Source organism: Lutra lutra, chromosome 1 (assembly GCF_902655055.1).
Source record: "Lutra lutra chromosome 1, mLutLut1.2, whole genome shotgun sequence".
Taxonomy (NCBI): Eukaryota; Metazoa; Chordata; class Mammalia; order Carnivora; family Mustelidae; genus Lutra; species Lutra lutra.
In genome coordinates, this window is record NC_062278.1 from 29,255,901 (window position 1) to 29,270,161 (window position 14,261).

Consider the following 14,261-nt stretch of genomic DNA (forward strand, 5'->3'; position numbering starts at 1 on the left):
CACACATATGTGTGTGTGTGTGTGTGTGTGTGTGTATATATAGACAAAATTAAAACTACGTGTTTATCATTGAACCTGATTCAGCAACTCCACATGTGATACATTTTAGATCAATAGGTTTTAGATCTCATGTATTTCTTAATTATTCATTCTCATTATTATATGTTTTATTTTTTATAAAGAATTTTTCCTGGTATAATTTCTCAATATACTTTTCAGATTCCTGTGTGTATATACCTGTAATATTTTTAAATATTGGTATTTCAGTAATGGCTATTCTAAACAAAAGAAATGAAAACAAAATGACATCTAGTATTACTTTACAAATACATCCATTAGTACACTTACATGCGTGTGTGTATAATACATCCCCTTTTATACATATGCATGTTATTTATATCCCCTTTTATCCATCTACATATTTATATACACATGCTTAAACTTGTAAATAGCTATATAGTCTATCCACATTTGTTTAGTTTTAAATAAGATAATATATGGATATAAATAGTGAGAAACCCTATATAATTTTCAATTAACATCTTACATAAATCTTTACCTTTCCATAATCACATATAGACTGTAGATTCTACACAGTAGAATCTGTTATTTAGTTTGTAATTCAGGGTTAACCTGTAAAAGTAGCTCAGGTTCACTCAGGTTCATTTATTAGTAATGGTGGCTTAGTAATTTGTGAAAGAATTTAGCAAACCTGAAAAGGTAGTTCACACGTTTTTCACAATGCATCATTCATTCATTCAACTAGTATTTCTTGAGGACCTACTCTATGACAGGATTTCCATTAGGTACTCAGAAATTACTGTTGTAATAATTGATGAAAATCCCTACTTCATGAAGCCGATAGTATAGAGGGAGAGACAGATTATGAAAGAGAACAGCATAGAAAAATGTGAAAGTTGAAAATATGCTGAGGTAGTTTCTTTGAAATGTCTGTAAAAAATGATAGAGAAACTTAAAATTTAAAATATTTGTGATACGGGGGGCCTGGGTGGCTCAGTTGGTTAAGCCTCTGCCTTTGGCTCAGGTTATGATCCCAGAGACCTGGGATCCATTCCCACATTGGGCACCTTGCTCAGTGGGGAGCCTGCTTCTCCCTCTCCCTCTACGTGCCCACCCACCACCCCCACCTTGTTCTCTCTGTCTCTGTCAAATAAATAAATAAAAATATTTTTAAAAATATTTGTGATACTTTTTTGAAGCTTAGGCAATGGTAATTTAACACAGATAATAATAAAATAATACACTTTCTTTTGGAGGGGGTTAGTTTATAATTTTACAGGGAAGATAGAGCTTAAATAAAAAGAAGAGAGAAGAAAAAAGCTAACTTTAAAAATTTAAAGGGTTTCCAAGTTATATTTTATTCAGGGCTTTTGAATTAAGCAAAGAATCTTTGCCTTTTATAACCTTAAATGTAGAAATGAATAAAGTTCAATGAGGACTTCAATCAGCTGTCCATTCATATTTATCACAGGCAATTTGGGGTAAGATATGAAGTAAAAAATAATATTGATTAATAATTTTGTTAACTATGTGGTTAAACCTTCATATTAAAATATTCAAGGAGAGCCTGGGTGGTTCGGTCAGTTAAGCGTCTGACTTGACTTCGACTCATGTCACGATCTCAGGTTTGTGAGGTTGAGCCCATGCTGGGCCTGTGGGGAGTCTGCTTGAGACTCTCCTCCCCTCCCCCCATACATGCTATCTTTCCCTAAAATAAATAAGTAAATCTTTAATATAACAACAATAAAAATAAACTATTCAAGTTAACTAAATAGAAGTTTCCCCTAATTTTTTTTTTTTAATATTCAGGAAATGTCTGTCTGTCCACCCATCAAGAATGGTGGGCAATGCTAGACTAGATGACCCTTAAAAGTCCTTTCTTAAAATCTAAGATATTAAGGATATAGAACCCAAGTAAGTCCTTTAAGAAAAAGAAATCACTCCAAATTTCTATATGAAAGTTTTGCTTATTAAAAAAATATCAAGTGTCAGTGATATTCCTGGAAGTGTTCTAGACATGCAGAATAAATAAAAAATATAAAATCTCTAAGCTCATGGAGCATAATTTATCGTGGGAGATGCAGGCAATAATCAACCAAACAAACAAACTTTGTATCAGGTAATGTTAAATACTTAGAATATATTACATGTGAATTACATACTCATTTCTATACTAATGGCTAGACCATGTTCATAATTACTGTTGCTTGAGAATGTGGGAAATATGCATGGGATACTCACCTGCAAGAAGAAAACATTGCACTTCCTCAATGGATTTACTTAACTCCAAAACTTTTTTTTAAATGACCATTTCAATTTATATAAGAATCAAGAGGATATTTTAATGCCCCTTCAGCATGAATACATACTATAGCCTTTCTAAAGCCCCTAATAAAATATCTCCCATCTATGTAGACTTAATCACTCATTATGCTTATGATTTAATTCTATTTTGCCCATCTCAAAAATGGGGAAAACTGGGGTGCCTGAGTGGTTCAGATGGTTAAGCATCTGCCTTTGGCTCAGGTCATGATCCTAGAGTCGTGGGGTGGACTCACTTTGGGCTCCCTGCTCTGTGGGGAGCCTGCTTCTTCTCTCTCTCCAGCACTGTCTCTCTTTCTAATTAATAAATAAAATCTTTTTTTTTAAGTCGATCTACTGTACAGCTATTTAAAGAATAAAATTCTTTTAAAAATTTTTAGATGTGAAGCTCAGGTCCTTCAACATCACAAGTTTTATTTTCTGAGTTTGTAACACATGGCACCAGGCTTGGACAACATTAAAAATATGTATTCTATCCATATTGAAGTTTGGAGGCTGCTATACACAATACATAGGAAGCCCACAAATTTGGAATCTTCACTTTAATAATGTTTTCAGAACAATGATTTTTATTGCTTTATTATTCTGTCTTTTGTTAACAATTCTAATTAGGTATATGAAGGGGAACCCATAAATGAAAGTGGAGAACAAAATAAAACTTCGAATAATGGAGGAGGATTAGGGAAAAAAATGAGAGTTATTTCCTGGACAATGAAGAAAAAAGTGGGCAAAAAGTACATAAAAGCCCTTTCTGAGGAAAAGGTAAGTGTACTCTGCCAATCATTTGTATTTTTCTATTAATTTTTTTCTTAAAATAGCCAACAGATTCTTCTAGACATAGAATTACTTGGTCCTATAGGAAGGACTTCAACGTCTATTTTTTCCCTTAATAATTGTGCCCAGGAACTAGATAGGGAAAAAAAAGCATTATTACTCCTATGTTAATAGAGGAAATGGAGGCTCAGAAAGATCACACATGTAGTATGTGGAGAATGCTATGTCATATGTTGTAACAAACATCAGTACTTCATTTCTTTTTATTGCCAAATAATATTCCATTTTATACATAAACTATATTTTATTTTTCCTTTCATCAGTTGATAGATATTTGAGTTGTTTGCACTTTCTGGCTATTGTAAATAATGATGCTATAAATATTTAGGAGTTTTTGTGTGGAAATACTCTTGTTTCTCTCTGGTATATGGTAACTATCTGGTGTTCTGAGAACTTGGCAACCTGCTTCCCAAAGCAGTTGCATCATTTTACATTCCCACTAGCAACATGTGAGGGTTCCAATTTCTCCACATGCTTGCCAACACTTGTTACTGTCTTTTTGATGCTAGCCTTCCTATTACTAGTGGTTGTGAAGTAGAATTTCGATGTGGCTTTGATTTACACTTCCCTAATGACTAATGATGTTGAGAATCTTGTTATGTTCTTATGAACCATTTGTATATCTTCTTTAAAGAAATGTTTACTTGGGGGGACCTGAGTAGCTCAGGTCATGATCCCAGGGTCCTGGGATTGAGCCCTGTATCGGGCTCCCTATTCAGCAGGGGAGCCTGCTTCTCTCTCTCTCCCTCTGCCTCCAGCTCTCCGTGCTTGTTCTTGCACTCTCTCTGTCTGTCATATAAATAAATAAAATTTTTTAAAAATATTTACTCAAACCTTTTGCCCATTTTTTAATTGGGTTATTTGGGGTTTTTTTTTTATTATTGACTTTTAAGCTTTTTAAAAATATATCCTGGATGCAAGTACCTTATCAGATATATGATTTGCAATATGATATATTTTCTCCCATTCTGTGGATTGTATTTTCACTTTTTTGATGGTATCATTTGCAGCACAGATGTTTATAATTTGATGCAGCCTGATTTATCTATATTTTGTCATTTGAGCTTTTAATATTATAGTTTAAAAACTACTGTTTAATCTCAGTTCACAAAGATTTACTCCTGTGTTTTTATTCTAAGAGTTCACAGTTGTAGCTCTTAAATTTTGGTGTATGATCTACTAATTTTTCTATGGAGTGTAGTAGGAGTCCATCTTCATTCTTTCAAATATGGATATCAAGTTGTCATAAAAGTTGTTAAAAGGTCAATTATTTTACTATTGTCTTTTCTTGGCACCCTTGCTGAAAATCAATTAATAATAAATACATGGTCATAATTATATGGGTCATAAATACATGGGTTTATTTCTGACTCTCAATTCTGCTACATTGATCTGTAAGTCTTAGTCTATTCACTTTTTAACCCACTAGGACTTCCATCCCCAATAACTCATTAAAACAGGAGTCATAATTGGTATTAACCTCTGTGTTGCTGAACTTACTGGTCGCTTTTCTTACTTCTTACATTACTTTTCAACGTATTTGACACAAGTGATTATTTCAATACATTTGAAACATTCTTTCTTGGTTTCTTTAACAGGCATTCTTCTGGCTTTCTTCCTCAGAGTTTCCTTTCTTGGCTTTGCCTTCTTTCTTGTCTGTAAATATTAAGTCCTTCCAAGGCTTATTCCTAGATGCTCTACTCAGTCTACTCTTCCCCTCAGTGAGCTCATCTAGTCTCATCACTTTGTTTTTTGCAATTACATCTCTAGCTATGATATCTTATCCGTTGTACTTGAACAACCAGTTGTGTATTCATTATCATCACTTATATGTACAATAGTTATCTGGGACCCAGTATATCCCAAACTGAATTATTAATTCTCTATGCTCTACCAAAAACACATGTTTCTTGTCTAGTCTTCCCAGTAGTGATAGATAACAATTGTCATAACTCTAGATGCAAGGAAGGAAAAAAGAGAAGAGAAAAGGAAAGAATAGAACAGAGAAGAAAAGGAAAGAAAAGAAGGATGGTAGGAAGGAAGGAAGTAAAGAAAGAGGAAAGCCTAAGAATCATTCCAAATTGCTTTTTTTCTCTCACTTTTCACACCAATTCATCAGCATATTCTATTGGCTCAAACTCCAAAATCTTATCTAAAACCCACAATTTCTCTATGTAAACTATTCCTGCTTTTAGATCAATCAACCACCAACCAAAAACAACTTCTCTTGCCTAGACTGCCATAATAACCACCTAATTGGTCATTTTTCTTCCACCCTTTCCTCCATAAAAGCCATTCTCCACACAGAAGCTGGAAAGATCTTAAGTGGAATTTCAGAACACATCATGCCCCTTGCTTAAAGTTTTACAATGCCTTCACAATGCCTTCACTTACTATAGTATGTTCATTCCAGTCCTTTGAGAAACAGATTCTAAGAAAGCAAAGGACACACCAAAGATTATTGGGGAAAATTAATGTGAAGGATAGATAAAGAACTGGATAGGGAAAGCCTTCTGACAACAGTGCAAGTTTGACACCTGGGAAAGGAGAAGAAAGCTTTAGCCAGATTGGCAGATAGTCCTTGAACCAAAGTTTTCCATTAGAGGAACCCTATATCCCACCAGAATGGACTCAAATGGTGCCCTCACTGTTTCAGTCACTGGCAGAGAGCATGGCTTCTATGCACAGTGGTGGATTTAGTAGCTGAGGCTGTCCGTAAAGAAGGGTCTCACAGCAAAATATCTGAGTGACACATTCCATGACCACCACACATGGTCTATAAAGCTCTTACTGATCCGGCTCCAGTCTACTCTGAGCTCATTTTCTTTCTTTCTTTCTTTCTTTTTTTTTTTTTTTTAAGATTTTATTTATTTATTTGACAGAGAGAGAGAGAGAACAAGCAGGGGGAGCAGCAAAGGGAGAAGCAGGGTCCCTGATATGGGGCTTGATGCCAGGACCCCAGGATCATGACCCAAGCTGAAGGCAGATGCTTAACCGACTGAGCCACCCAAGCACCCCTCTGAGCTCATTTTATGACACTCTCCTTGATCTCATTCAGCTCCAGCTACCTTTTGGTCTTTCCACTCATAAGCCAAGCTAATTCTGAGTTATTTTGTTCTTGCTATTCCTTTTGCTTGGAAAACTGCCTCCAGTTCTTCATAAAAGTTACATCTTAAGGTCAGAATTCAGAGTCAAGAATTCAGAGCATATATTACCCTATAGCAAAGGTCTTTGGAGGCTACTCCATCGAAATCAGCCAACCTTCCCCCCACCCTAATCCTAGCAGCTAATCCTCTCACATCGCTCAGTTTTATCTCCTTCATAGCACTTGTTCCCTGAAATTTCCTTTTGCGTTTGTTTACCCACACATCTCCAAACACTAACACACACACACACACACACACAAACCCTAACACACTAAAATGTTTATCTTATTAGAGCAGGGACCCTGTGATCTTGTTTACCAAGGTATCCCCAGTTCCCAAAACAGTGTCAGGTACTTACAAGGTGTTCTCTAAACTTCTGTTGAATGACTGAACAAATGAATAAAGGAATGGATAAAAGGAGAGAATCAAACTGAGTATATATCATGTATGTATTCTGAAGTTTTATTAATGTTTAGAAATGCTCATAAATGAGGAATATTGAATTACATTTTGGTGAATATTAAGGAATTTATAGGTTTTGTCCAAACTATCTAAATATGGAAGACATTTGAGATGTTTTAAAGCAGATGTAATTTGTTTTGAAATTGTCTGTCTTTCCTAATTTTATGCAGGATTTGCTTTTCACTTGACTAGGTGTGCAAGCTTGGTATGAGATTTGTAAAGCTTCTTAGATAAGCTTTGCTTTAGAATTGCAAAATGTGCATGTTTTATTCATATCTAGTGATCTGGTAAGGTGCAAATAACTGACATGAAACAACGATGCAGAATTTAAACTTGTAATATCAGATCTCAAAGGATTAGTAATGGTGGTAAATAGATGATAAGGAGAACATGAAGAAATAAAAGTGCTTTAACAGATAAAGCATAGATATTAATAAATCTAACACTTCTGATTAAGCAGTATCAATATGATATTCATCCTAACTTATAAAGTGAATTATGATGATTTCATTTGAATTCCATAATGTGGAGTGTTTCATCTAAAAAATTTTTCCAAGTATAACATGTTTTGCTAGAAATTGAACTAAAGATTAATGACTCTCATATTTTATGCTGATGGATTCCTAAGTATTTTATTGCTAAAATATGTCTTGTTTGTTAAATCAATGCACACAGTGAGTACTTCCATGGAAATCAGTTCTCTGCACTTAACCTCTGATATGTTTTTTTTGAAGGATGAGGAGGATGGAGAGACTACCCTCCCGTATCGGAACAGTGACCCAGTGATTGGATCTCACACAGAGAAGGTCTCCCTCAAAGCCAGTGACTCCATGGATAGTCTCTACAGTGGGCAGAGTTCATCAAGTAAGCCTACAGAATAAGGGACGAAATTGTAACTGGGAGGACTGAGTTAAGTTAATTAAAAACAGCAGATTTTAACTACAGAGAACAAACTGATGGTTACCAGAGGGAAGGTGGGTGGGGAGATGGGTGACATCGGTGATGGGGATTAAAGAGCGCACTTACCATGATCAGCACCGTGTAATGCACTGAAGGGTTGAATCACTATACTGAACACTTGAACCTGACATAACACTATATGTTAGTAATACCGGAATTAACATTTTAAAAACAATTAAAAAAGAAAAAAGAAACAAATTCAAATGAAAACCATCAACTACAGATTTGCTTCTTTGGGGCTTTCAAATTAGCAAAAAGTTTCCAGATACTTGATAAGAAAAATAGTGAAAATGTAGGATTGCTGAATCCGTAGAGTTGCTGTTGTTTAAAATAATACACAATATATTTGATAGAATTATGTATTATTTTGAAACTTCTAATACTGTAGTTGGCAGGGCTCTTGGGGATATGCCTCAAAAAAAATCATCTTGGGAGACGAAATCTGCATCCCTAAAATAAAATTGTTTGCTTAGGAGAACTAGCATTATCTTGAGTCAAAATCTTAAATGACTTGACATATTCAGATAAATGAAATCCTGTTCTCTGTCTCTTGTTCCATCCATCCCTTCCTCCTTCCTTTCCTTTTCTCGTTATTCCTCCTTTTATTCTCCTTCTTCTTTCTTCCTTCCTTCTCCTCTTTTTCTTTCTATCTTCCCTCCTCCTTTCCTTTGTTTCTTTCTTCTCTTTCTTTTTTCTCTCTCCTGTCCCCTCTCACTTTTTTCCTTCCTTTCTGTTCCCTTTTGCCTGAAGTATTCTGAAAAGAGAGAGACATATGCATCACTTCTCACATTCACTTTTCAGGTGTCCATCTAGTATGAGTGAGTAAAGAATGAAATACTGTGTAAATACTAAATAGAAGGAATATGGCCAGTTAGGTGACAGGAAGGAAGCAGCATGTGTTCAACAAGGATTTTCTAAAACCATTGTTTCTAAGAAGGAAGTCATTCAGGTTTTAGTCACATATCCTGCTATCTGGAAGAAACTACTGATACCGCAGGGGGCCTTTTAACTTTTTTATGTGTACACTGTTATACATTCCTCTGATCTTTTCAGGGCTTTTAAATGTTTTCTTTTTTTGCAAGGTTTATTTGCCATTTCCTTTTTAATCAACTGCTTCTGTTACTTGAAGATAGATCGCAAATACCAGATGTTTCAGATATCCTGAATTTCATTCCTACTTTTCCTATTGGCTGAAGAAGAGTTATTTTGTGAAGAAAGGAGAAAAAAAAACTAACGTAGAAACATTTGAAGGATATATTTTTGCATGTGTGAAATTCAGATTTCATTAGTATTCACTTCTGCTGGAAGTTTTAAAATTCTAAATTGTAATGCTGAATGTGGGTAGAATTTTATTAACTGGGATGTACCATGAAAAGCCAGGGCCAGGGGTGGCCATGGAAGGAAGGTGTAAGGAGATGGCGGCCCACTTATCTGTTGTCATATACAACTTAATTTTTGCGATTACATGCAACTCACCCTTTCTTACAATGGTTCATATTCAATATGTTAAGGTTCTTTACCTTATCTCCATAATTATTTGATTAAATAGTAGAGAAACCAGGGCTGTTTCATCATTGGACAGAGCACTGAGAGGCCTCACTGAAGGAGAAAGTGGAAGTAGTGGAGAGTGGTGAGAGTGGTGGAGAAACTGAGAGCTACTTCCACTGGAAGCCATTCTTAACATCCCCCACCCCGCCTCTCGCAGGCAGCAAAAAATGGAATCTCTTCTTTCTCTCCCTTGAGGTTCAAACTCAGAAGGAAAAGGACCAGAGAACAAGGATTCGGAGTAATTTAAAAAGCCCAGTTTAGAAAGTTTAGAACCACAAGGAAGGACAGATACAGGAACACACTTTCTCTATGCTTCAAATTCACACAAGCAGAAGTGCTACCTTTTATGCATAGAGATGTTACTTCAAAATGGCTTTTGGTACGTAATAGGATGTTTGGGAGAGCAGTCTAGCTACATTGTGATAAGAATAGGGAACCCTGTAGTCTGATGCTTTGACCATTTGTGATCCGTAGTACATAAGGATCAAACTGTTGCTATAGGTTTTTGTCTTTGTTTACAGGTACAAAATTAATTGTCTGGCCTGCACAAGGAGTTAAGTCTGTATTGTTTGTCTCTTTAGCAAGTAGCAAAACACTTTGCTATTGGGTCAGATCACAGAGACCAAAGTGAGAAGGTGTTTGGGTTAGTGGTTGAGGAAAGAATGGTCAGATTGGCTCAAGAAAGTACAGAAATGGCTCAGAGGACAAAGGCCACTGATGGAGAGTGACTGGGAGTCAGAAAAAAATAGGAATCCATCATTTAGAGCTCCCTCAAAAGGTTGGCGTCCAGTGCTTCAGCATGATCCCCCCTTAGCTCTATTCAGATGGTGGTTCAGAATGTTACAAACCTTCAGTGAGAACTGCTAATCTCTGCTTTGCTTTCATCAGGTGGAATAACAAGCTGTTCAGACGGTACGAGTAACCGGGATAGCTTTCGACTTGATGATGATGGACCCTACTCTGGACCATTCTGTGGCCGAGCCAGAGTACATACTGATTTTACACCAAGCCCCTATGACACTGACTCCCTCAAAATCAAGGTGTGTGCACGTCATAGCTGCATTCTGTCTCGTTTGTCTAGCACTGGTTGTATGGTCTGTGTCAGGAAGTGCAAGCAGTGGGAACAGGGGCGGGGGGGCGGTGAGTGTGTTCTCCCCAGCACTAGAACGCAGGAATGGGTTACTGTAGCAAGAATATGAACAAAACACTCGAGGTGGTCTAGGGGAATTGGTCTGTTGAGGCTATAGCATAAGTTGCTGTTATGTAGATAATGCAGATTCTGAGCCTGTCTGGGGAGAAGAAATTGTCTACATTTTTCTGAAAACCAGAAGCCTCACAGGTTACTAGAGGTGCCTAGCTCTGCCTGCTACTTCCTGGATTAGAAGGAGAGAGAGAAAAGATGGCGCTATCAGGCAAGAGCCCCTCACAACAACTCCCTTGGGAACCAGCCTTGGCTGGGCAACTTCAGTGCTGAAGTTGGGGGCTATGAATAACCAGACATCTTTCTCCCAGTGATATTCCCTCCTGAATTCCCTCTTCTTACCTCTGATTCTCTATATTCGTTATCTACTGCCATGCAACAAATTTCCACAAACTCAGGGACTTTAAACAACACAAATGCATTACCTCACAGTTCTATAGGTCAAACATTTAGTCATGGCCCAACTGCATTCCCTGCTTAAGGTCTCACAGGGCTAAAATCAAGGTGACAGCTGGGGCTGTAATCTTACCTGGGGCTCAGGGTCCTCTTCCAAACTCACAACTATTGGCAGAATTCAGTTGCTTGTAGTTGTAGGACGGAGGCTCCTGCTTTCTTGCTGGATGTTGCCTGGGAGACACTCTCGGACCCTGGAGGTTGCCAGCCATGGTCCTCTCTACAACATGGCAGCCTGCAGGAGAAAAGTTCACTCATGTTTCAAATCTCTTTATTTTTAAGAGCTCCTACCTAATAAAGTCAGAAATACCCAGATAACCTCCCTCTTAATTACAAAATTAACTAATTTGGGACATTAATTATATCTGCACAGTCCCTTGTGCCATATAGTACAACATAATAGTGGGTGTGAAATCCATTGTTTTCATGGTCCTACTCACACAAGAGGGGAGGTGCTGTTGCAATCATATAACTAGAAGGTTTGGTGCTGAAGTATTTTATACATGTTAAATTATTCCTTTTAGTAACACAAACTGGTATAGCTAAAAGGACAGAAATTATGACTTTTCTCTACTATCATCACCAAGCCAGTGTTAACCAGCAATTATGACAAGTTATGAAGTATTGATGTTATTATTTAACATTCAAGACACTCTGCTCTTCTCTTTATCCCTTCTTTTGTAACAAATCAGACAGCTCAGCGGGAGAATGAGGAAAACGTTATTTTCCATAGTTAGCTCCTTAGTCATTTCTATGAATGCTTTGAAATTTAAGTTTAAGTCTTGGGGAAGGAATATTTGCAGCCTAGTAACCACTGTTGGGGGAGGGTGTAGAAGGGAATAAATTGAATACATTTAGGCTTGGGAGAGCTTTTCGCCTTTCCTATAATAACATGTCAGTGCCCCACCGCTTGTGGTGTCTAAGGTGATATTTGTAGAGCTCTTATAGGACACAATAAGAATCCCACAGTTACCACTGGGGATTGAATGCCATTGTTTATATCAAGGGTCTTATCCGCAATGAAACTGGGACTTCGCTGGTGACTGTGGGCTTTCCTGGAGTGTATACTTTTTTAAAAAATTTAGAGGATAATAGGAAGGATGCAGCAGAGAGCTCCCATGCTTAGAAACTTCTCCTAGAGCTTCTGGGGATTTTCTAGGTCTGCTTAGCTGATCCCACCTAGCCCAGATTCAACTCTCCACAGTTAAAGGCAGGAAGAACTAGACGAATAGCTTATAGGGTCAGACAGGCAGATGATCACAAATCAGAAAGATCAAATCTTTTAATCAGACTGAATCCTACTATTAAAAATACATTGTGTGGGGGCACCTGGGTGGCTCAGTGGGTTAAAGCCTCTGCCTTCGGCTCAGGTCATGGTCCCAGTGTCCTGGGATCGAGCCCCACATCAGGCTCTGTGCTCTGCAGGGAGCCTGCTTCCCCCTCTCTCTCTCTCTGTCTGCCTCTCTGCCTACTTGTGATCTCTGTCTGTCAAATAAATAAATAAAATCTTTAAAAAAAATACATTGTGTGTTTTAGATGGAAGAATACACATTCGTAGAGAGTGAGGAAAAAACATTTTTAGTAGCCGACTTAATGTTTTGTTTATTTGAGTGTAGTCCCCTGAAAAGGCAACAATATCAGAACCTATAATGTCCTCTCTGGGGTAGAAATTATAAGTCTCAAAGGAAGAAATATGACTTCTAAATGTAGGCACTGTTATTTGGGTAGAAATCAATTTTCTTTATAAAGAAGTACCACGGGGGTTTTCTACTCTTGCCAGTATACTGGCAGCCTGTAGCCAATTAGAGTCTTAGATGTGAATAAAGAAAAAGACCAACTGGTTTGTCCATCCTAATGTGCTTCATTCATCCTATGACCCAAACATTGTTGTGAAGCTCAGGCTAAGTATTATCTTCTCTAAAATAATTCAGTAGCATAATTTGTCCTTGGTGCACACACACATACTTTTGTTACATATTTAGACGTACAAAGGTCTAATAGTTTCGTTATTTTAGAGGAATGCAATACTTTAGATGGTTTCTTTTTTACTGTAGGTAAGTTTTTCAGATGAACTAGAATCATGGACAGAGATAGAGTTCTTTTTCTTTCCCTTCCCCATGTGGGAACCCCTCCAGGAATGATGGCTTGAGCTTTGCTATATATCTATTGCTTTGACAAGATGAATGAAGAGGGCATCATTTTTTAGTTCAGACAACTGATTGCCAGTTGCTCTGGGAAGTTATTTAATGTTACATTCCTTTTCTATAATATTTAGAATTATAAAGATACCTTGTATATGTACCTAAGTAATGTGTCATGGGCATTAAATGATTCACTATATGCAAAAGTACTTTGTAAATTCCATTGTGCCGTACAAATACAAGTTCATAAATTGATATACCAAAACCATAAATATGTCATCGAATGCATGTAGGACCTTTTCTTCAAGCTTGTTGAAGTGTTCTTCTTTATTACTAGCAAATAATTCCCTTGAACTTTTAAAGTAAATTTTCTCTTAGATTTATTTCTGCTATCAGTAACTTCCCTTATCATATTCCCTCATTATTCAAATTTCTGTGATTCCATTCTTTCTACTAATTGTCATAGCACCAAAGTTCTCTGAAAACTGATTGGTATATTTCTTTGTCTTTAGAAAGGAGACATCATAGACATTATCTGCAAAACGCCAATGGGGATGTGGACAGGGATGTTGAACAATAAGGTGGGAAACTTCAAATTTATTTATGTGGATGTCATCTCCGAAGAGGAAGCAGCCCCCAAGAAAATAAAGGCACACCGAAAGACTGGAAAGGAAAAACCCAAGACTCTACAGGAGTTCCTAGAGAAGATTCACCTTCAGGTTAGCAAACCTGTGACCTATTTGATTCTGGTGGTATCTGGGTGGGATAACTAAGGAGAAAGGATCGGTGTTAAAAAATATAGGGCTTACAGCAAAGGAAAATCTGTTTTCCAAGAAGACTTCTTATTTCTCCTTTATTACTTTTATTACACAAGGACAGGTCTTGATATAACCTCCTTTGGACTAAACTCTAATGGTACTTAGCAGTGACAGTAGAGATTAATGTTGAGAAAGTGCTGTGAAAAATGAGAAATACCTAGGAGAATAAGAGGTCCAGGGAAACATGTAAATGAGAATGATACAGAGAGTATGAGAGTAAAGGTAAAAATCCAGATAATTGAAAGGAAAATATGGAAAGAAAATTACATTTTCTGTAGGGCAAAGATCAAAAGCAAGTCAAGAGAAGATAACTAAATATAACTGTTTCAAAAGCAATTTGTTAGGAAATAGTGGT

The 14,261-nt window shown here is 36.9% G+C and overlaps 1 protein-coding gene across 1 annotated transcript in view; it reads left to right on the forward strand.

The window, feature by feature from the left end:
• Positions 1-14,261, forward strand: part of SAMSN1 (SAM domain, SH3 domain and nuclear localization signals 1) — a 147,540-nt gene that overhangs the window by 120,109 nt on the left and 13,170 nt on the right. The window contains 4 exon segments of the mRNA XM_047722022.1: positions 2,956-3,105; positions 7,520-7,649; positions 10,182-10,333; positions 13,601-13,807. Coding sequence (XP_047577978.1) covers positions 2,956-3,105; positions 7,520-7,649; positions 10,182-10,333; positions 13,601-13,807 — 639 coding nt within the window.